Source organism: Branchiostoma lanceolatum, chromosome 4, assembly GCF_035083965.1.
Source record: "Branchiostoma lanceolatum isolate klBraLanc5 chromosome 4, klBraLanc5.hap2, whole genome shotgun sequence".
Classification (NCBI taxonomy): Eukaryota; Metazoa; Chordata; class Leptocardii; order Amphioxiformes; family Branchiostomatidae; genus Branchiostoma; species Branchiostoma lanceolatum.
Genome location: NC_089725.1, coordinates 23,079,017 through 23,103,070, shown reverse-complemented (window position 1 = coordinate 23,103,070; position 24,054 = coordinate 23,079,017). Strand labels below are relative to the sequence as shown.

Genomic DNA, 24,054 nt, shown 5'->3' with positions numbered 1-24,054 from the left:
AAAGAAAGACCCTTTGAAAGTCTTTCAGTTCAAAGTCAACGAAGCAGTTAAAATGCGTTCTTACCCCCATCCATTAATTCAGGCTCTGCATGATCTCTACCCGAATCATCCAGTCACCTGCTTCTACACAAGTAATCAGACCAAAAAACTTCACTCAGTATTCCTTTTTATTGTGTGGTACTTAAGAAAGTTGTGCCAGAAATACTTTTATCATATTGAAATACATTCAGACATATTCATACTTTTTCCAATCGCATGTTGGAGGTAATGACAACAAAGTAGCTAAGTTCCACACTACTCGCACCACTATTATCATTTTGCAAAAAAACAATGGTTGCACTGAGGGAATAAAATTGCACTCTTTTATTTGGTAGCAAAAAAGCCCCATGCAACATAATGCGATAACAAACGGCACATATTATAACGTATACTCTGTCAAATTGCAATCTCTCGGGTAAGGCATGATCTGGTATGTAGCCAGGATGATGCAAGTACCTACAATTAAATTATCAAAATGTTCTGGAGGTGTTGACCTTATGCTGAAGTGGTACCTGGCATGGTTATGGCCTTGAGCAAAGCTAGATTCAGCCTCATACACAAGTCATCTTAGATTTGGTACTACATGTATCTCGTACACACCTTGTGATAAATCTATTATGGTGTTATACAGGGATAAGTGGTTTACTCACGACCTTATATGTTAGATCTAATACCTATGGCTGAGGTTTCATATGGAAATTCTGTCACATCTCTTCTTTTACAGTGAGATACTAACATATATGTCTCTGTTAACAAAGCAATGTCAATCTTTTTATGAGATCAGATATGAAATGGCTTGAGGAAATCTTCCACACAGCGTAAGGCTCATAGCTCAGCACTCTCCAATTTCTGCACAATCTGATTCAAACAGCATCTGTAATCTCCAAGCAAAACCAGGCTTGGAAGTCAGGTTGCCTTATTCACAAAGCATCAGTTGATATCAAACAATCTACATTACCAATTATTCACAACAGTAGGACAGTAAATTCCCAGGTGATGACATGCCTCAGCAACTGTACATTTGTGGGGTAGGGGTAAGGACTGTACAAAAGTGCAGTGAACAATGGACCAGATAGTATGTGTTAGTGCTTCTGGGTTTGTTGTAGCATGAACACACTCCCTAATGATAGCAACCTTTTCCGTAAAATATCTTCTATATGCTATTAAGGAATACATTTTTGCCTTTTCCTATAGCTACATACAGTTCAGTTCTAGACATTTCTTTTCATGCTGGATGTCATATGTTACAGTAAGTGTCTACAAAAACGTCCACAGACTAGGGAAATTACAGTTATAGGAAACAAGATTGCACCTGTAGAAACTGCCGGCTTGCCAGGCAAACATTGCTAACACAGTGAACCAAGGCATTGCAAAATAAACATTGCAGCAAATCAGTAGACAGACTAAATGGCATGAAAAGCAATTGGTGAATAGATCATAGATGACAACAATTCATCTCTGTTGACAGGAGGCAGAGCACCATACTACATGATATGACATTGTAGAATAAGTGAGTGCTAAATGATAAAATTGCAACACCCCAGTAACAACGCATTGCTAGATGCTCCACCCTGACACTTCTCTGAGCAAATCAATGAATCCCTGTTACTCTACTGCTACAAAGCTGATATATCATATTGACTGCTTGCCCTTGAGTGTTGCTCACATGGTAAAGATAGCAAAGGATGGCTATGCCACTGAGGCATTGCCAAAAAAAGTGCAACAGACGACACCTGGGAATCTGTACACCACTGAGTGGGCCGTCAGCCCTTTGTACATCAATACAAGTCTGCAGGACAAACAAGTCCAGCCTTTTATGTACATGTACATCATACAAAAGAACAAAATCACTATATATAGATATTTATAAATCATGATTTTTTGTACAGTTTCTACAGATTTCAGCAGAGCCTACTGGAATCACCATGGTTCAGTGCTCTGCTCAGCTAGGCTGACCCCAATGTCAGCAAGTGCTCTCATACATTCTCAATATCATCTCAACGTAATAGTGCAACAGGTATTCTAACATGTTTGCATCTTCCTAACTGGTAATGTTATTCCCCATGCTGTTCTGGTGTTTTGTACCCCAACCCTGTTACAAGAATGCACATTCTTTTTGGTTGTCTCATAGACTGATAGTTGCATCTAAAAAGACACTTTTCTAAATCCAACAACTCCCATGTATGTGTCTGGGTTCTGGTCTCATAAATGTCTTCTGTATAAAAATCTTCCTACTGGACCGCAGCTTCCTTGTACTTGTTCCATCAGCATCTCTCGATAACACTCTAATATACTGTTTTCATAAACATCATCTCGGCACAGGTAACAACAGATGTATATAGCAAACCCATACATGGTGGAGAAGCACTGTAAGCTGCAGCTTTCACAGTTATCATCTTGATTGATCCAGCAGGCTAGGCCACAGTTCCCATCAATAAACCTAACCATTCTAACTTAAGAAATCTTGTCTAACACACCTGATCATTTACTGAATCTATAACAAATTATTCTACAGTGAGCAACAATTTCTTGTTCAGATGTGCACAACATTAGGTTAATTCACATTGCCTGATAATCCTTGATATGTACACCAGTCATCAAATGTATAAGATCCAATTCCACTTGTGATCAGAAGACAGGGTAGAAATCCATAGTTTTGGAAATGGTTGCCATATCTTTCACATTAATGGCAATCTGTTCCTACTATAAATGACAACTGATTTTCCAGTGACATCCTTGATTCTAAAATTTGTGCTGTGGAAGTTCTGACATGTTGTGTAATTGATCAGCAGCTGATGTATTGTGGTACTGCTCCCCCATGGCTATACCTCTGCCCCCAGATCCAGTACCCCTGACTCAGCAATGGGCACAAAATTGTCATCAATGCTGACCAGTAGGATAGGCTTGTCCACATGCGAGCGGCGCACAGCTTCTCTGTGGCACGGTAACCAGCGGTGTACGACCGTCCCCTCCATCCCCTCCCGCGGGCTCCAGTCCTTCCACACGCTCTTGCCGCCATGTTGTCTCATGTGCTCCTCTGGCCACTGTAGCCTCCGCCCAACATTGACTGTGTCATACACTTGGCCTATGTCAATGATCTGTGGCAGAAATAGTCCAGGGTTTGTGGTAAATGTTCGACATTACACTTCACTTCAATGACAATAGGTATATGAAGATTAAAGACTATGGAATAGACTACCATATAATTCGACTTTCCATTTGGGAAAAACGCTTATTTAGCAGTGTGTGTAGTTTTCTAAAGTTATCATTGTAATATGCGAGTGATATGTGTGTGGGGAGGATCTTTGGGGAGCAGCTAATGAGATAATCAAATATGGACAGGTTGCCAGGGGAATCTGGCCAAACTCGAGCTCTGTCCAGAACTCCCTAATCAAGTGGAATCAAAACACTTCTGAGCCTCTTTCCTTTCGTAATCCAAACTGTGTGTCGTATGTACATCAAACCCATCTGGTCGACCACACTATAGTTTCAGTGAGAGACAAGTGGTGGTCTGTGTTACCTGCACCCTCTGCATGAGTGCCTCCTTGCTGCCGTGGTCTCCGATGAAGCCGGTGATGGTTGCTATGGAGGGGGTTGCTGTCTGTTTGTTGGCGGGACTGGTGAGTGTGGACGCGGACGTGGAGCTGACGCTCAGCCGACTGATGGGCGGAGCCTGGCTCTGGCTGTCCGTCACCACGTTCACGCGGTTGCAACTTCCTGAACTGTGTCGATGGAAATGTCCACCTAGCAGGGATTTACAAGATATGAGCAAACTACCAATACAGGCAAACGTCTGCTGTTTGCCTGGCAGCAAAGAAAACACCTATGAAAAACAGTCACTTTCTTCATTCCTAAATACATTGTTATGCTACTATCTGTCCTGTTACCTAAAGTATATCAACATCATCAATGTGGTTCTACTTCTGATTGATCAATGACACTACCAGCAGCATTGTAAGTTTCACTGACTTGAGCCAGTTAATGCTGACAATGTGTCCCTGATGTAAGCTAAGTACCTGTGCTTGTGGTTGTATTTGCTGGTGGTGCAGGAGTGGAGCTTGAGGTTGTGTTCTGCTGCCCACAGTTGGTGTTGTCATTGTTTTCCTGTACACCGGTCCCCCCACTGTTACACCCTGCTCCACATGTCTTCCGTAACCTGGAATAAACCAAATTCATCACATAAAAGTCCTGAGCTGCACATATCTCAAACCAACTACTGAGACCATGTCAAAGCCAGTTGGGGAATGTATCTGACACTGATGATTGATTCTATTAATAAACCATTTTCTTTTTCATCACAATCAAAGCTACATCAGTCAGTAAATCATGTTTGTATTTTCTGACCTTCTCCATGTTTTGATAATGGAGGACTTGATGGCTTCCAGGCTCAGCTCTCCGCCGACGATGCTGGAGAGCTGCTCGTGTGTGTTGGAGTACGACGTTGTCAGGGGCGACACGTAGATGGGGTAACCGATGGGCTGATCGCACGAAGAGTTGATCATGTTTCGTAGCGCCTGTTTGGCATTCTGGATGGATCCCCTCTCTGGGTTACGGTTGCGAAGGAAGACCAGCTCCTGCTGTTGGCCGGCCCATAAGCCACGCACACACTCACGATTCACCTGCAAACAATGGACCAACCAATCAACACTATTTAGTGGATTAAGGTATATGAAAACAGAATATTTCAATATACTACTATAACAGCACAAGTTGTGTTGTTTTATCCAGGATTACATTTTGCCAAATTATCTAAAAATGTATTTATTTTCATACAGCTATCCATAAGTCACACATCATTGCTTTTTATTTCAATAACAACTGTTGCTATTTCATACCTCATTGATAGTGCTGTGTCCACAAACACAGTGATATATTGCTTTTCTTCTCTCACCTTGATTACTCTGAAGCTCAGGTATCTCTTGTTCAGCATGATGATCTTGTATTCATCAGACCCATCATCAAGTACATGCCTGTGGATATAAGATGTAACCTACATCAATATATGTAAGGGAGCATCTGATAATTCAAAACTGACTTCCAATTATCATATGTTAAGACAAGATAACAGCACTTGAGTCTCACCTTAGTGCCAGCAGAGACTGCACGTTTGTTAGAACTGCGTTTCTCCAGGCTGGATCTCCTTCGTGGGAAATGACCAGGTTCTCCTCGTGAGCGGTGATGGCATCGTACAGCACACGGTGGTCGTCATACTCATCTGGGGAGGTGAAATGGTCCTGGGATACAAGATGACATATTCATTAGCACGGCACTTACTTTTTTTCTGTCACAAGTTGATATCAATGTGCATGCAAAACTTGGAAATCCTGTAACAATGAAGGCCAAAATCCAAACTTTATTACTTAGCTGTATAAAATCTGGTGTGCTACACCAAAGGGCAGATACACTGGCTATGCAGATACAGATACAGAAAATGACACAAGGCCGATGTGTGTTCCTGACCTGATGTAGTTTGAGTGACATCCTGACCCCGGGTGCCACACACCTGCGCAGCATCTCCATGTCACAGAACACCCACTCGTCCTTCGGGGAAGTGATGCGGAAGTCTCCCTTAAACAGGGCGTGGAGCCCGTATAGGAACGACTCCAAGCTGCTGCGGACAGAGAATGGTCCGGTTAAAGCAAAGCTGAATGAAGCATGCTGTTGGACTGACCACAACCTAACTCTTATTCTCTTGATGTTAACTCCCTTTAAGTTTAAAACAGATGGTATGAACCCTTGTGAAAAGCCATGCAACTACACATACACTATCCAACATCCCAAACAAAGAGCAGGCAGGAAGGAAGGTCAAGTCACAGACAAACAACCTCTCACAAAATCATGGCTAATATCTGGCAGAGATGGGCTGGGCTGAAATCCTACCTAGATGACATGTGGTGCGATGCTGTGCCTAGAGCTCTCCTGCCCAGCACACACAGTCCGTAACACAGTGTGACCAGCGGTGACTCCCTGCTGCTGTCCACCGCCTGCTCACGCCGACCTGCACAGTGCTGGATCCACAGCAGGTAGGTGTTACAGAAGGAGTGGCGCGAGATGCCGTTCAGCCGGATATCGTAGTCGTCATCGATGTTGTGGTTGAAGGTTGGATCCACGTCAGCGTACGTCTTGTCCAGGCAGATCTTTAAGGCCTCCTGTATGTCTGTGTTGTTCACCCACGTCTCCAGTTTTGGTGACCGCACCACGTAGTAGATGATGCTCTAAAGTGAAGTGAAGTAATTTGGTACAAATCATATCCAGTTGCTTGAGCAACTGCTATTTCGTGTATATTTGGTACAGTTACACTTGACCTCAGTGGACAATAATATTGTTTTGGACTAACAATCACTTTCTTGGTGGCCAATCTTATAATACATTGTTAGATCAAATACAGTACATCATCTGGTAACAGGACTAAGGACCACAGGATTAAGGAACAGGACTAAGAATTACAGGACTAAGAAAGAAATATCCTGTATTCAAGGAATTCACAGCCCAGGATTTATCCAAGTAAAGCTGCTGACCTTGATGTAGTAGCTGATGAGAATCTTCCTGAGGTCAAAGACCTGCAGCATGGAGGCAGCGGAGTTGTCTGATATGGAGTACCCCTCCAGGACATACTTCACAGCCGTCACCTCCCAGGCCAGCCAGCGCTGGTTGAAGGCAGCATTGCCTGACAGCATGTGGGGAAGGTGGCCAGGCTCACAGCAGCAACAGCCTGTGGTGGAGGGGGACGTTCAACAGAAAAATTCACTTACATCACTGTGTAGTATACATGTGACAGTAATAAAAGAATGTGAACTTGATGTTGTAAGACAAAAACAATCCAAGACAAAAAGTTGTATATTAACCTTCATCCTCATCTACTCCCTCTGTGATGGCCTCCACCTCACGCTGTTGGCAGTACGTGCCTGAGAAAGTACATCAAACAGAGAATGTTTATGAATGTGTATCCAATTACTGCAGTAGATACAAGCTAACTCAAGTCCACATGTTTCCCTATGCCTCTATGATCACTCCACTGAATTTCTGTTGATCACACTCCAAGGCACTTGAAGCATTTTTGTACAACTACTCAAGAAAAAACTACCTGTGAAGAGAAACTATTTTTGCTTTCAATTAGGTATAAAAAATGAAATGAGGGAAGACTGATTTGATCCTGATAGCAATGTTAAGTTTTGAATGAAAACTGCACCCACCTCTGAACTCCAGCCCCCTCATCTGGAAGGTGGCCAGCCCATTCCCCATCTCGATGACGTGCACCAGGCAGTTCAGGTAGTCTGAGGCCAGTACGAAGCAGTCTCCTGCAGCCACGTTACCCCAGCGACCGAGTACCAGGTCTCCGCAGAGCGAATGCTGGAGGGACCGGGTCAGGTGCTCATAGAAGATGGAGTTGAGGTTATTGTCATCCGATCCTGGGAAAACATGAAGAGATCGTTAATGAAAATTCATTTTAATGAAAGTTTGGACAAGTGGCAAGTTTAAGCGCAAAAATATAACTGTTATCAATCAAGTTGATGAGGCGCACATTCAATACAATGTACTTAAAGACCTCACAATACACACCTGGGTTTCTCTCTAGGTGGGTGGAAAGTCTTGTGTTGGAATGGTCCACTCTTTTTGTACTGCAAGACATAAGCATGATGCACAATATAAATCAAAAGTTGTAATATCCATCAAGTAAGTTATTCTTCTTGATTTTTGCCAAAAGGTCTTTGCATTACAGTCAGAATGATGTACTAAATCTAATACAAAATATTTTGATGTGTTTAACTACTCTGCCTAAAACTAAGTAAAAGCCCAGTGAGCAGCTGATCAAAGTAATATTGAAACTTTTAATGTCTTCATGTAAAACGTTACACCAATTTGAATCAAGCTGCAACCATCTACACTGAATAAACCAATGAACAGTAGAGTGAACTGACTTGTAGTCCCTTTCCCAGAACTTTGTTGGCCTGGCGTAAGAAGTGATGAATATTGCACTGCCGAGGAACGGGTTCAGGGGAGCCTGGAAGAACGCAGACACTGCAGCTTGCACAAACAACATGGCGGAATCTGGGAGAAGGAGGGTCAAGGCTAATAACTTTTCAATACAAGCGAACCAGTACAGAAGGCTCCTTTAGTTTTAAAAATCATCAATAATCATAAATCACAGGAGTTACATTACAGCACAAAATGGAAAAGCTTATCTGCATATCATAAAGGATACGTGGTACTGAGAATGGCTGTGCAAATGCATGGAATGCACTTCCCCATGTGATCTGCCAGGGGGCGATGTAGGTCAGCACAAACCTCAGCTTCAACAGGAAATCATAGAGCTGTGCAAGAGAGCAGAGTCAGTTGGTTACTGATAATGTCTACTTTCCACATGAAATAGTTCCCTTCATGTGTGTGGGACAGCTTGAAAACAAGGTTGTTTTTGAAACAACCTCAAATATGTTGTTCTGGAAGGAATGACATGAAATACAATCATTTTTTACGTCAAAGCATATACATTTTCCATTCAAACAGTCTATGACTACTACTTTTATTTCCTAACTGTAGAAGTGAGGAGTACCAGAAACTACTCTGTACCAATACATGTACGTACCTTACTGAAGAGAATGGACATGCAGTAGTAGTCTATGAGGAACGTTTCGGAGGAGTGCGGGAAGTCATAGCGGAAGAAGAAGTAGGTGAAGATGAGGATGACGTGTTGGTGGAGGGTGTTGGAGAAGGATCCTCTCAGCAGCTTCAGTCCACACAGGCTCACCACAGCTGACCCCAGACTGAACAAACACAACATCAGGACTTATGTTTGAATGCAAATTCATCAAGAAAAAGTTTTTACGAGCAATTAAAGACAAAACACAACTCTTGGAATCCCTTTTGGACTGTCAGAAATGTTTGAAATGGTGTTCCTTACTACGGCCCAAAGTTGGCGACAACTTCAGGGGCATCCTTGGTCAGTGTGCTGAGGAACAGTAGTGGGTAGACGATGTTACGCTCCACAAACCTCATCCACACGTAAAGCTTCTCAAACCACATGACACGGGCACAATCTGTGTGGATGGAGGGATGGGGAACATTGGTTAGAATTGTGCATACGTTTGCATAACAATCATCCCCTAGCAAATCATCTCATAATCATCAACAAAAATCAAAATTATAGATTTGGAACTTCTTTTTCTAGCAAATGTGTATGCTACATACTACAGACACAACAGCCTCATCAAAACTGTTATCCATAGGGAACAACTGCTCATGTTGTCAAACTTAAAACTTTCTTCTACACATTGTCTTTAAGCCGGCGTCACAATTCATGCGAGCATCGGCCGATTTTGTAGATCGCCGGAAGCTCGCCGAATTTCAAATTCGCCCGAGCGTCGACCGTATTTTTCACTGAAAACCTGCCCCGTCACAAATTGAACAGAGCTTGGGCGACGTCCGTCGAACGCTGATAATCATAAATCCCACATAAGACGGTACCATCTCTTGGACACGGACGAAGTCAGAATCAAATGGCCTGGTAACAATCTCAAATTTGGACCAACTTTACTTTCTGAGTTGTGGCAAATCTGTAGGGCACAAGTGAAGTAGGTGGGCACACTGAAAATAATCACATAAAGAGGAATTTTGTTATAGACCAATCAAAATACAAGTGCAGGAGCCACAAAGTCAACAGATCAGTCGTTTAACCCCGATCCAAAAATTTTCACCAAATAGAAATCGACCGAAGCTCGGGCGAACGCCGTCCGAGCTTCGACCGACCGTTGACAAGCCTATCGACGCCCTGCCGACGCCTGGGCGTGCCTCGGCAGACAAACATAGATCTATAATGACTCAGTGGACGTTCAACTAGTCATTTTGTGGAGAAAAAACGCAGGAAGTGAAGTCAAAGCTCAAAAGTCAAGCCCCAGTTCATTAATATACAAATTGAAACATCCAAACCAATACCAAAATGGAAACAAGAAGCATTGTCTTCGGTGTCAACATTTTATTTGTATTTTTTTTTTGAATGAAAATTTAACTTTGCATTGAATTGTCTTTCATTAGAAAAGTTTGGCAGCATTCTTCGACAAGTTGAAAGTAGTATTAGTTAATATTGCAGTATCATTTATCATCTTATGTTATAAACCAAACTGTCGTTTCCTTTTATCTATAAACAACAAGGAGTTCGGCCGAGGCCCGTCGAAGCTCCCATCAACACCTGCACAACGCTCGCCCGAAGCACGCTTTACTTTTCATGACTCGGCCGGAACACTGACGACGGTCGTCCGATTATTGTACAAGGCCCGTGCGAGGCTCGCACGAGGCCGAAGAGTTCGGGCGACCTCCGACCGACCAAAAATCGGGTCTAAAATCGTCGGATGCCCGCCCGAATATTGGCCGAGCGTTGTGCGTTGCTCGGGCGAGCTACGGGCAAACTGTTGACGAGCTGTGCGAGTTCCAAAATCGTCGCCGAGGCCTCGCTGAATTTAAGCGCAGCTTCCAGTGACACGCGAACGTCGGCCGAGCTCCGAAAATTCGCCCGAAGCCCGTAGAATCGACAGGACGTCGGTCGTACTTCGCCCGAAAATCGCCATTTGGAGCTCGCCGACAAGTCGGCCGAGCTAATTTCTTGATTTGTGACGGGGGCTTTATCAAAAGTTCTTCTATACCAGTCTACATGTTAATAGCACTACATTTGATTTACTTTTACATGGGAAAATATGCAAGAATGTCAACTGTGTACACTTTTCTTACAAAAAGAGTCATTTTTCTTTCTCACCTCTGACTTCAAACTGGTGATACTCATGTGTCTTGAGGAGTGGGTGGGCGAAGCACAGCCATGGCAGCTGTTTTCTGAACTGGGGCATGATGTAGTGGGTCACCACACCCACAGCCCCCGCCACAATCAGCAGGACATTTGTCACTGATGGCTGCAGAAAAAAACAAAATGCAAGATTTAAACACATTTCAATCCCCACTGCAAGCAAGTTCTTACTAAGTTGTGTTTACAAATCATCTTCAGTTTGGCATGGCTGAAACTAGTCTTGTTTGCTTATTGTTGGAAATGCATGTAGCTGCAGATCAGCCAAATTCTCATAAGTATTTTACCTGTAGTACAGTAAACACGGTGCTGACATGGATGGCGAACACCAGCATGGCGATGACGGAGCACACGATGGCGTCGGACTTCAGTCTGGACGCCACGGACTGGCGCAGCTTCTCCGGCAGCGGATCCACCACGTCTGACAGCTCGTCGTTGTCCTTGTTCTCCTCCTCGGCAAAAAGCCAGCGGCTCAGCACCTGCCACAGCACAGACAGGTCCGAGGTGCACCTGCTCAGGTGGTACGACATGGCAACCAACAGGCCGCAGAAGACTGAGAACAGCACGTGCTGGGAGGACAAATCCGCATCCTGGAGGGGGACACATAGGGTTAGAGAGCAATATTTTGCTTTCTAACTTGTCAGAGAGTTCAACAGGTCAGAGAGCAAGAGTTTGCTTTTCAAGTTGTCCTTGTATAACTACATGTCAAAAGATCAACTTGAAAAGGTCTGAGGGCTTACATGAAGGTTTATTGAATTTCACAATTTTTTTTTGTGTTGAAAGAAATGCTAACTTTCACAATGTTTAACACAAACAACGACAAGCTGCCATGTTGTTGACCCTCCTCCTGTTGAGCTATAACTTGTCTGGGATGGCTCTTATGTGCTACAGGTAATTCTTAATACCTTCGTCATATCATAAACTTGTCGGGACTGTAAAATAAACTTGCTATAGAGTATGCTGAAGTGTGATTTGGGGATACAATGCCATACATGCTATATCATAAAGTTCAACAATCAGATGGCTTTAACAACACATACCCTCAAAGCACCAAAGCAGAAGCCATAGATAAGCCCAACAGACACCAGACTTCTGCAGACGCTGGAGAATGCTGCCATCAGGCTGGTCGTGGTGTGGCTGCCGAAGATGTGGGTCTCAATCTGCTCCAGAATGTACATGGCAAAGGTGTTGCACTGCGGTAGCAGACCCAACAGGAACATCAGGGGGAAACACAGCAGTAGCACTGGAAAAACATGGGGGGGTTATCATTATTAACCATTACTGACAAGGCTATAGAAAAGACAAATATGACATCTGGTACTAGTACCAATTAAAACACAGTCACTTTACAGGTAATGACATATAAATATTTCGATTAATAGATTTTCCAGGTCCTGTGGAAGAGCTATAGATTACTATCGCCAGAGAAAAACAAACTCACCCATGACGAGGTCCCTGGCAAACCTGAGCAGACTGGGGTCAGTGAGGGGCAGCCCGTACAGGTGGTACACACTGAAGCTGGCCTGCTTACTGGTGTAGTCTAACAACAGCACCAGGGAACAGCACAGGCAGAAGTACACGGGCCGGCTGAATGCAATTATCCTGTTGTGGCCCTACACGGAATAAATTAGAGGGATGAAAAGAATAGCATATACATGTTGATACTTCTGTTTAGTAGACCAGTAAACAACATCTGGCTGAAGACATTTATTCCATATAAAATGCAGCACAACAAAAATTCATTATGTATTCTCATTGCTTAATTCTTTCGGGTGTCAAAGTTTTTAAACCACTGCTGTGGTTTGATCTATGATATTGTAACAATGCTGTAATACTTACATGGACGGGGGATGCTGAGTCAGGCTGCACACTCTGTAGTGGAAAACAACATTGGTTGTAAAAAAAAAAATATCAGGGAAGTCTTATGATTCTTCCACTGTTAGAAAGTCACAATCAAGACAATGATGTACAAAAGACATTTCATTCAAGTGACATATGGCGTTGTTCTTACCTTAAGTAATGAGTACTGGCAGGAAGCGATGATAACACAGAAAAGGAAAATCCAGAAATCCTGGAAAAAGTTTGCCGTGAGCAGCAGAGAGCCAAAAACCCCTACTAACATCGAGAGGAACACAGCTGAGATGTTCTCGAGTAAGGTACGATTTCTGCAAAACAACCAGAATGACATGGTCTCCAGTTAGTACTATGAGACTGTGAAACATCAACTCCTTATAGATCATGTTCCTAACAAAAGAGAATCTACATATGCTGGATTAATCATTCATAAAACTTATATGAATCTTTCAACTGCATTCAAAGGTACATAACAAATTTGAACGCTGCATAAAGACACAGCTTGAAGCGTTGCACACCTACACTGTACGATACTGACCTGTCTAGAAGTGCCAACAGTGCCAGCCTGTCGTATGTGACTTTGATAGTTTTCCAGGGAAACAGCGGGAACCTGTAGTTGTACTTGACCTTCTTGGGTGGAGGCTTCTCTTCCATACAGATGATATTCCTGATACCCTCGGAGTCTGGAGTGGAGTTGTTATCATCGTCCTGGAAACAATCATCATCAAGTCAGTAAAACTTAAAGATGTCCATTTTGATTTACCCATTTCAGTCTTAGAGACAATAATTTTACTTGAACAGATATGCTATGATTCCCACGGTAAAGACGACATTTAAATGGAGGATAGCATCTCAAACCATGCATCACCTGATTTCTCTCTGTGATACTGTCTGTGTACAGTAGGTGGCGGTTACGATGTTGCCTGGCAACAGATCCGGGGATGTCGGGAATATCCAGTAGATGGGACTCTGACTTGTTGTCGATGACGACAGTGGAGGAGGAGCTGGAAGAACCTGTCTCCCTGGAAAAGTACATAAGTCAATCATTAAAGATTGCCATTGCAACTGCAAAAAAGAAAGAGCTTCCATGCTCATTGACTTTTCTTCACTATGCATTTACAAGTGTTTTGCACTTTGGATACTGAAGTTAGCACATTCACCGCCCGGAGTTGACCAAAATGAGAACATGATATAAACGGCACAAACCATTGGTCATTCAGGACTTCCACCAGTGGATCTGGGATGGCCTGGATGGCTGGTACAGCCACACCTGCACTGCTGTCATCAAACGTGTACGTCAGCCAGTTTCCTGGGGAAATGCGTCATTAGTATAGGCATCCTCAATAGATTTAAAGAATGCTTATAACTAGAAGTTAGGTATGACAGGTCGTTCCGTGTAATATAACCAGCTGCTGCCACGCCGCATGCCTGCGAAGCTGATCTGTTCTGCCAAAGGGCAGTTATACCGGCTATACAGATACAGATGGTTGTAAGGTTTTCAAAGTATTGAAACTTTTGACTACCAAGACAGGTTACACACAACTCACCAAATTCGTCCTGGAAGCAGTGCACAGCCCCCTTGGTTGTGTCCTCGTGTGACATAGCCAGATGGGTGTTCTCAGCTATGTTGAGGGATGTCAGAAGGGTGGATGGGGGCGTGGTCTCACGCCGCCGGATGGCCTTGTGTCGCTCCCGCCTGGTCGCAGCACGGCGGTCCGTTATGTGTCGGTCCGGCCGGTCTGGAGATGCCAGGTTAGGGAAGGGGTCGGGGAGGGGGGAGGAGGTAGGTGTGTCCCTGTGACGGTGTCTCCGTCTTCGCGAGCCAGAAGAACGATGCCTGCTACGGGAGCTTGGTCCTGCACAGGGAATAAATACATAGTCAGAGTGGTTGGAAGACACTTGACTTAACTGGTAAAGTACACTGTGCTGCTTGAAGTAAAATCAGAAAACTGAAGGATCAAAAGGTGAGAATTTGTTAGATCATGTATATGTCACTGCAGGACACTCTGACTCCACTGGACAGTCAGATAGCTGTAACACCAAGAAATATTATTCAATGCTTATTAGATGCCAAAGTATTTAGGTGCCTCCTTTGATTCCTCCTAAGGCATTCTTCTCTGATGCTTAAGCATTACCAGATTGTCTTTTTTCCAGCATGTTTAAAAAGGGATGTCTTATTACAATGCTTCTATTTCTGGACACCTCCTCATATAAATGACAGCAATTGCCAAACAAACACAAAAATAAATTGAGATCTAGCTAAGAGGAGCACAGGTGACACAAACTGTTTGAAAAGAATGGCTACCCCTAAAGAGACAGGAGAAAGTCCAGCTCATCTACTGCACAAAAAGGAGAACATCAGATACCTATATCAGTTATATCCAGATGGTCAGTCTCCTCTGCCAGGACCCGCTGCAGTACCTTAGTGAGCCGCGTGGAGGGGCTGTCTGACGGGCTGTCCAGCAGCCCCAGCCCACGGTCATCCAATATCCTTCGGGGTGACGACCCTGATTTTAAGGAGGGAAAGAGAGTTTGTGCTGCTTAAGTTCCTGTCTTGTTGTTGAAACACATCACTTATTAGAGGAAATTCTTTCATCAAACAACATTTCACAGTCTTCTGGCTGGTAGGCATGATCAGAAGGTTGTCATACCAAATCATGCTGAAGAAGAAAAAAGATTTTCTGTTATCTTTGTGCAGTTTTAGCTTTGGAATACCTTCCTGGTTGGCACAAAAGAGAACAAACCCTGTACCTCTTCATGTGCAGCTAAGCATCTCACAATAAGCACTTTCAGCAGTCAAGGTAGCTCTGCATGTTGAGAACAGTTTCACTCAAGTAACAAGTAATAAGTAACATGAGTACCTACCCCTGTGGCCCCTTCGACGGGAGCCTCCAGCACTGGAGGTGGACCTACGCTTGGGAATGGCCCCTTCACTTGCCCGTGAGTGACTTGGTATTGCTACAGCAACCTCACTATCCTCTGACCTGACAGTGCTAGTGGTCTCCGCTGAGACAGACCTGGATTGTGAATCTATGAAAGAGTAGACCATAAATATTTGGCAAAGGTTTTGAGGATGCAGCAAAATTAGTTAGAAAGATAGTTGATCGTTCCATTTCATGTCATGTCTTACAGTTTTTCAACTTTCCTACACTATACAGTACATCACATTATTGAAAAATCGTATAAGTGACTTTTTCTGAATGCCAGACAACAAATTAAAAAGCGAACACATAAATAAAGTTGTACCTAATGTGGAATTATCCATATCATCATCCTCGTCGTCGTCGTCATCATCATCATCATCTTCCTCATCTGGTGTGAATAACCAGTTCAAACCACTTGCATTGTTCTGTGCACGACTGCTTCCACTCGAGTCTTTAACTGTTATTGCTCCCACCCTTGATAATGCCTCCAGTGCTGCAGCATTACTTTCTACATCCCTACCCTTTGCTTCAAGGTCCGACTTTGACTTGGGCCTCCTTTTTCTCTTTGAGTCCAACTTTGTAGCAGACTTGCTCTTGTCTCCGGTCACTTCGGTGTTCTCTGTGTGAGAGGATGCTGGGAGTAGCGGATCTGTTGTTGCTGCCCACGAGCTGCTGTCACCGCTGGTTTCAGAAGTCCGTCTGATCAGTGGACGGTCGCTCGACCGTGTGCTGGAGGACTGACTGGACAGGCGAGAAAACTCCACCTCTGCCCTGTCCTGGTCAGGGATGGTAGAATCCTGGTCTCTCAGTATTCTAAACGTCTTCAGTTCAATTTCCCTTGAGCCAGTTGGAATGGAGCTGGTACTAGTCCGACCTCCGAGAGCATCACTTAATGTAACACTGGTGTCTAAGCTAGCAGCACGCAACTTCTCCAGCTTGGGTCTCGTCCGACTGGTGCGTTTCTTAAGACTACTGGACCCAGCTGACTTTGGCCTGATGGATTTATCTGTGCTCACATTAGGGGAGCTAGCAGAGGTGACATGGTCCTTCAACTGTTCTGTAGATACTTTGTGACTGGGGAGCTCGAGGCTAGACTGGGTGCTCTCAATGTCAAGCCCCCCATCCCCTCGAGTCCTCTGTATGCACAGAGAATCTCTCTCCTTGGGGTATAACCTGGTCAGAGGTTTGTGAGGACGTATTTTGCTTAAGATGTCTTTCTCTAAGGATAAGTCAGATACTGTCATCTTACAAGGGTCTTCTACCAAGGGAGAAGGGAACCCGCCCTCAGCTCCCAAGTCTACAGCCTTTCTTGTCTCCTCCCCCACTGATCCTAACTTCTCCACTATATCTAATAATGAGGAAACTTTTTCCTCTGCTGAGGCTTGAATCTCTTGGAATTTTTCCATTGTTTCATCTATAATCTCTATTTCTGCAGGACTTCTCACATCGGTAGGGTCTTCAGCTTCTGATTGTGTTGGCTCTGTATGTGCCTCAGAGTTCAAATCTGTCTCACTGGGGATAGTAGTTTCTTCTGTTGGAGTGGTTTCATCTTCCTCAGTGTTTACTGGGGGAGTTTCATTATCTGTTGGGGTTTCATTCACAGGGGAGCTAGTAGCCAATGGCTGCTCCCCTCCTGTATCAGAGTCACAGCCAGAGTCCTTCATGTCCACATCTTTCTCCTGCTCCATGATTGGCTTGTCCTCATCCAATGGTGTGTTACCACTGCTGGGAATGGGGAGGTACTGCTCCCTGATTGGGTCCTGCGACCGCGCCTCCTTCAAAATGGCAGGCTGCTCGTGGGGAGAGCCTGTTGGCATGGCAACAGGAGATGCATCTTCAGCTGACACCACTGCGGAACATAAAGGTCATGATTTAAGTCTATGCACAATTCTTGAAAAGATCAGACTGTATTCAGCCAATATTCATGCTTTTGAATTCAATCTTAATACTAAGCATATGATGAATTATTGCAGAAATGCATATCAAAGTCTTCCTGAAGCACTGCCAAAACTTACTCTCCAGAGAAGTGTTCTGGCTGGTTAGACTTGAGGTGACTTCTGTGTTGAGCTCCTCCCTCTGTGGACTGGCTGGTTGGTCATGCTCAGGGTCACCAGACTGGGAAGGATCATCCTTACAGGAGTCCTTCTTTTCCTCTGAGGCACCATCACCACCGACAACTGGCATGAAGGAAAGATTGATCATCAGTACATAAAACTGTAGGCTCCTGATAGGTGCACAATTTGGTCATGAGTTAACAAAATTCCAAGTGAAGAAAACCTGAGATTTTGGAAGGATTTAAACCGTTCCCCACCTGCTGGGGACTTGGCTGTGATGGTTGTCATGGGGATGCAGTCAGCAGACCCTGCAGGTGGCTGGTTCAGCTGCAGGTCGCTGCTGATGGCCATGTCGTTGATCTTCTGCAGGGCCTCCAGGACTGTGTGATGTAAGACAGGCTGCAGCTCGGCTGTATCTTCCTGCAGGTCTGCGCACACAAACACAGTGTCAAACTTGCCGCAGCATAACCTCAATCTTTTAGTACGGACAGCTAGGAAGGCAAAGACTACATTTAACTGATGGCACCAAACAATGAGCATTTTGTGGTGGATTTGTGCCCAGAATGGTGATCTTCTTTTTTCAGATCAGAAAAAATGAAGCTGGTTAATCCGATAACCAAGAAATTACATTTGTGTGACCTGAGCTAATGTTTAATGTATGCCCAATTACATAAATGCAAGTCGCATCATAAATTTCACCAAAAATATATTTGTGATATATAGATCTACATTAGGGTCAAGTTAGCAAAGATTATATGCTCTTGAATGTTGCTATCCAATTTAGGAAGAGCAACATCGTAGATGAAGACAAAATTGCTGGCAACTGCCCCAGAAACCAATCCACTCCTCTCTGGTAATGGATGATTGTCTTCTGTCAAGAGTGTCCTCATTGATTGGTGATGGGTACATTTCGGGTAGTGCCAAGTGCATTCGAAAACTACCTGTAATCTATGACAGGTGAACACTATTTTTGCTTCTCTTTTGAGATGGGATGAGAGCGTTATCATATCTACGAAACAAGTCAGAAGGTTGACAGAAAAGGATGGAATTCTGCAGTCACAGAACTTGATCTAACTCTTATCCAAACAAAAACTACCCCTTACCTTCTGTACTTTTTATTGTTTCCAGCTCTGCTAAAACTTCCTGTAGAATGAAAAAGTATTTTGAGGGTTCTCATCTTCTAACCTAGTGTAGTACATGTGTACTTTGAACTCAACAAATACATGTTAAATGAAATGTATAAATGTACAAGTAGATACCCAAACATGTATACATATGACTTTCATAGTCAAAATGAAATAATACCAACTCTATAGGTAGACATAATCCTTATAGAACTGACACTTAATACTATTTGATAGTAAAGTTTCTCAAATGTACTGGTAATACAATAGGAAAATATTACCTTGGATTCATGAGGCTCCGCAAAAGAATTTCTGGAGCTGCAGGCCAAAGGTGGAGTTATGGTGTTTTCTGACGTCTGCATCACCTTCATCTCTATACCCTCTTCACTGTAAACACAAAACACACATATTTCAGACAATACATTTATAAACTATCCTCTTTCTTAGTTTGCATATTTCCTTTCACAGAAAAAGACAGCACTGGAGTATAATTCTAACTTTTGTCAGACTCTTTAAAAGGGGAAGTAGCCTCCTCTAAATCCCAAACCAAAGACAACTTCTTTACTTTTCTTTACTTTACCTGGGACTGGTATGATGCTGATAATGACAACATCAATCACTAAAGCCCCCAAAAGGTCTCCCAGGCAAAGGAGATCATACAACCACTAAACCATTACTAGTACACCAGTACACCATTCCCAGCCACTGATAGTTATTAGTCATTATGGAGTTGTTCCTTTTCTGTCTCTGGATCAAGTAATGAGTGCCTGTCCTAATTTGTGTTACACTGCACATGAAAGGGTACTGTATTAGCTTCATCAGTACTGTTATCTCTGCTTCGAGCCTTATCTACCATTGTCTCTTCAATATTGCCTGCTTCTAGGTACACTTGTGATTTAACTGTAAAGGTGAGGTGTACATAGAGTCATTCTTATCAACCCACTTTATCATGAACTACATCCCTTTGCAGCCTGCACACTGGTATATCCTATACCATCAACCAATACATGATATTACTACACCTCTATTTTGCACTTATCTGTTTTATATTTTCTTAAATGAAATGAACAACAGTAATCCTTGATTACCCATTTTGTACATATTGCTGTATCTGGTTTAGAACTACACATTCTGAAGGATCAGGCAACTAGCTGATATAATAGAACAGCAAACAACAAATCAGTCATCGAGTCACTGACCCAACTTGAAATAATCATTATGACCATGTGAAGTCAAAACAAAGGAAAAATCATCTTGAAATTTACCATCATAATTTGTTTCAGTTTTCACAAGGCCAGGATATCAGGCCCACTTTCACTAACAATACAATAAACATTCTATTTCATTTATTTCTAGTGTAACGCCACATATTCAAATTCTGCTTCCAAATGGGCAGTTAAGTGGACTATACAGGAAGTAAACCCAGAGTTTGTTTACCTTTTCTGTGTGTCAGGCTGGTCGTGGTGACTACTGATACTCCTGGCATCTGGTGCCACATCTTCCAGACCATTGGCATCCCTGGTGCTGTCCTCAATAGCTCCTCCCTCTCCACCTTTAGCTTTGGCCACAGCCTCGCCACCATCAAACATCAGGTGCAGGCGATAGTTGATGACTTTGATGGTTGTGAAGAGGACCCCCACAACACCACAGTACACTGTCCATACCACCACAGATGGAGGGAAGGCCTGCGAGAATAGGGAGAAAAAAATCAACTTCATGATGATGTTTATCCCTTACTAATTTATTCCAGACGAATATGGTGAAAAATGTTTGTAACTGGTCTGGAAAGATCTACTGGTTCTAATAGTATCAAATTTAACTTGTTTGTTTTTGTGGTCTTAATGATTATAATCTGTTTAGAAGTTAATGAGCAACACACATCTTGTGCAAGACATTAAGCTTTTCAATGTATCAATTCATCATATAGCATCATAACCTGAAATATTCTATTGTGTATTTGGAGTTGATTTATATCTATTGATCATTACCTTATTGATATCAAACAAAAAATAACATATTATAATGTTGACCTGCAGATATATAGTTAAATCACCATGCTTGTCAAAAACATCAATAGCCTTCCATCAATCATGTCATCTTGTATCTAATCTGATAACGTGCAGTTGTTTTCCATGTTGATTCATAGTAATCATACCATGATAACAATGTAGACACAGAGCAGACTTTGGAATATCAATCACAAGGTACTGTTTATACTGATGCTAATGATCAAATTACAATTTTTGTTTTTCAAAATACATTGCATATTGTCAACAACTATCAAGGTTTTGCCCCAACTAGAACCTCCTTTCAGATGAAATTCATGTACCAAGATAAATCTCCATACATCCCCTAGTGAAATGGGAAAGCTGAATAAGAGAAAATAATTTATCCCACAATTTACTTTTATAGCATCAGCTAAGTACTTCTATTATTCATTCAGAAATGGTTGCAACATTGATGGAACATTGACCCATTACACTTGGGGCTTTTTATCAATAATCCCAATTCTGCCTTGGTCCCATATCATCATCATATCAAATCTCTTGAACATGCAAAAACATAAATTCACAAATCTCACGGGGTTGGGGTTTTGTTCGCGTTAAGAATTTTCGCGTTCGCGTGGACAATTTTCGCGTGGAAAATTTGAAATGGAGAATTTATCTACAGGTTCCAAATATCAAAGTAATTTTATCATCAAAATTTTTCTCCCTTGGGAATAGACTTGAGTCCCTTGGGAATAGCACACACCAAACCACACCACACCCTGCCCACACCCATGCAGGGAAAAAGTTTGCCTGTTATTTTGATCATTTGCTCGTTAAAATACGCTAATTAGTTGATCAGAAGGGAATTGAAGGTTTACAAGTCTAAGGTTTCACACCCAAAAAATTTCAAAGGATTTTTGAAATTTGAAAAATACAAAAAACAAGTTGATTCCCAAGGGACTCAAGTCTATTCCCAAGGGAGAAAAATTTTGATGATAAAATTACTTTGATATTTTGAACCTATAAATAAATTCTCCATTTCAAATTTTCCACGCGAAAATTTTCCACGCGTACGCGAACATTCTTCACGCGAAAAAAACCCGTTCCCATCTCACGACAGTACACCAAAGTATTTTTGTCAGTTAAAACGTGGCAATCAATGTTTGCCAAGATCAGGATCGTTTGATGAGAAACCCACTTATCATTGATGAAATGGAGCCAGTCTGATACCATTGGCCTCTCTAGAGAAATGAATGTCAAGATTGCTGATACTAGTCCGATTAGAGGCCTGCCAGGACCCTGACTCCACAGCTTATTGAGTTACAGTATTCATGGTATTGCCTCATCCTAACTGTGCCTCAAACACACATTCTATTTGTGAAGACTTGACATACTATGTTAGCCTTGGTACCATCCTCCGTAGTAACCGCTGGCTCAATCTTTTCGCTGGCTAACCACGGATTACTACAGATGATGGTACCAAGGTTGATACATACTATCAGTATGATCTGATACCAGGATTCTATCGAATGGAAACAACAATACCTCACACACAAACACACCACTGTGATTTCCCTGCACCTGTGATGATATACCAAAAACAGGAACTACCCAAATTTGGCAGTACGGGTGATAGCACAGGGACACATGGTATGCTGTCAAAAGTTTTTATACACAAAAAGGATGGTTTCAAAGTCAGCAGCATTCATTTTGGTGGTACTGCTATCATTTGTCCCAAACTATGTACTTCCGCATTGAAAGAACATGTCCTTTCTATTGTGTAGTAATTAATCATGCTGTCTGCCATGTGACATTCAATGCTAGCAACATGAGTAATCACATGTAAATGCATATTGCCAATATAATTCTGTGGTCACAATAACCCTCCTCAGTATGTTGATCCCGAGATGTTACCATGAAAAATTGTATAATATATCTAGTTAAATATTGATGTCAAATAGTAAATAATGTAGAATTATATTGAGAATTGTATTGACTAATTTAGATGTATTAATCAGTTTGTGAGGGAATATACTTCGACACTTTAAGTTTAACTTCTATGCTCAAAGAAAGCATCTACTAAATTACTTTCAAAACAATAAAAAAAACATCATAATTTCTAGTAGTATGACATCTTAGATCTAGTCCATGGTTAAAGCTGTTGTGCAGGTTAAATATATGATCCCCTACATACATCCATGTACATGTCCAACTACAACGGAAGACATGGTGTAGATAGTGTTGTATTTCGTCAAACATACACACCTTTCCTACCAAAATATAGCAGACCGTACTCATATACAATTTATCACGATAAAAAAATGCAAACAAAGATCTGGCATGGATATCAAACTGTGCCTGCTATATATATATATATATATATGGAATATTCTTGTCAAATATCATACTGAATACCGTGGGATAGGTGTGTGTATTTCTGTGTGACGTGTGACCGATTGGCATACTCACCAAGTAGAGGGTGAAGGGGAAACACAGAAGAAACAACCACAGGTACAGGTGGAAAGTGTTGCAGAAGATGCCTTGGTGCGGGTCGAAGAACCAGCCTCCCGTCAAAGAAGCCCACACCCCCTGCCTCAGAATCTCGAGTGTCTGGGACCCCATGCCTACAGCACACTGCCCTGTGTCCTTGTGGTCCTCAGGAAGGTGGGAATGCGGGTTCTACAGCGCCTTACTACATGCTGAAGAGTGTTTCCTGGTCCACCGTCTTTTTTTCCACATCACGGCAGCCATATTGAATTTTGTTACCTCGTACAATACAGTCTCAGTTTACTTCCCAGCATTCCATGCGGGGGTGGGCCGTGAATAGGGTACTCCCAGAGAGGATGTTTCCCACACCTTTATTAGGTTGTTCCCACTTGTTGTTGATTGTTCACCGTGTTGTGTGGGACTCAGGGATTATGTGGGCTGTTAAACAGGAAAAGCATCATTACTTTGATGTGCCCATCCCTGCCCTGCTTCATACGTCACGACGACGGACATGTCAGTCTGTCCTTGGTCAGGCTGGCTGAGACTGACCAAAAGTCGACTAGGAAAAAAAACTCGACTCAAGTCGGTCAGAATGAATCAATAGCAAAGAACGTAACGTTAATGTTATCTAAGCTATTACAAACATGCAGGTGGTAAATGATAAACTATTAAACAGAGAATTAAAGTGAGCAGTGAAATTTCAAAGCACATCACCGTGATCACGGCCCGAAAACTGTCAGATATCACCGTTTTCCACTCAATTGTTCCACTTTGATATGTTGAAGTTGAACCTCTTGA

General features: G+C 42.7%; 1 protein-coding gene across 3 annotated transcripts; it reads right to left on the bottom strand.

Annotated features, from left to right (window-relative positions):
• Positions 1–149: 149 nt before the first annotated feature.
• LOC136433441 (pecanex-like protein 1) lies at positions 150–23,551 on the bottom strand. Of its 3 annotated transcripts, none has more exons than XM_066425654.1 (35): positions 23,239–23,551; positions 20,219–20,466; positions 19,063–19,168; positions 18,761–18,800; positions 17,915–18,085; positions 17,619–17,780; positions 15,926–17,452; positions 15,545–15,709; positions 15,046–15,186; positions 14,227–14,535; positions 13,886–13,988; positions 13,548–13,701; positions 13,218–13,387; positions 12,837–12,990; positions 12,665–12,697; positions 12,267–12,438; positions 11,866–12,068; positions 11,113–11,415; positions 10,784–10,934; positions 8,939–9,074; positions 8,624–8,801; positions 8,243–8,351; positions 7,959–8,088; positions 7,600–7,658; positions 7,233–7,448; positions 6,885–6,944; positions 6,558–6,751; positions 5,920–6,254; positions 5,500–5,650; positions 5,122–5,273; positions 4,931–5,009; positions 4,384–4,658; positions 4,056–4,195; positions 3,560–3,783; positions 150–3,137 (listed from the first exon to the last, which is right to left on the bottom strand). In XM_066425654.1, the coding sequence occupies exons 1-35, from the start codon at positions 23,389–23,391 to the stop codon at positions 2,862–2,864; spliced, it is 7,179 nt and encodes a 2,392-aa protein (XP_066281751.1). In that variant the 5' UTR covers positions 23,392–23,551; the 3' UTR covers positions 150–2,861. The 3 variants fall into 3 exon arrangements, with proteins under 3 accessions (XP_066281751.1, XP_066281752.1, XP_066281754.1); XM_066425655.1 differs by having other exon boundaries at positions 5,500–5,647; XM_066425657.1 differs by lacking the exon at positions 15,046–15,186.
• Between the last annotated feature and the right edge of the window lie 503 nt (positions 23,552–24,054).

Bases quoted from the DNA above. Each gene is read 5' to 3' on its own strand.
- LOC136433441 (XM_066425654.1), bottom strand. From the start codon at position 23,391: ATGGGGTCCCAGACACTCGAGATTCTGAGGCAGGGGGTGTGGGCTTCT. The intron at 18,801-19,062 runs GTAATATTTTCC...TTCATTCTACAG, and splicing joins CGGAGCCTCATGAATCCAAG to GAAGTTTTAGCAGAGCTGGA. The intron at 8,089-8,242 runs GTATCCTTTATG...TCCTTCTCCCAG, and splicing joins ACAGCCATTCTCAGTACCAC to ATTCCGCCATGTTGTTTGTG.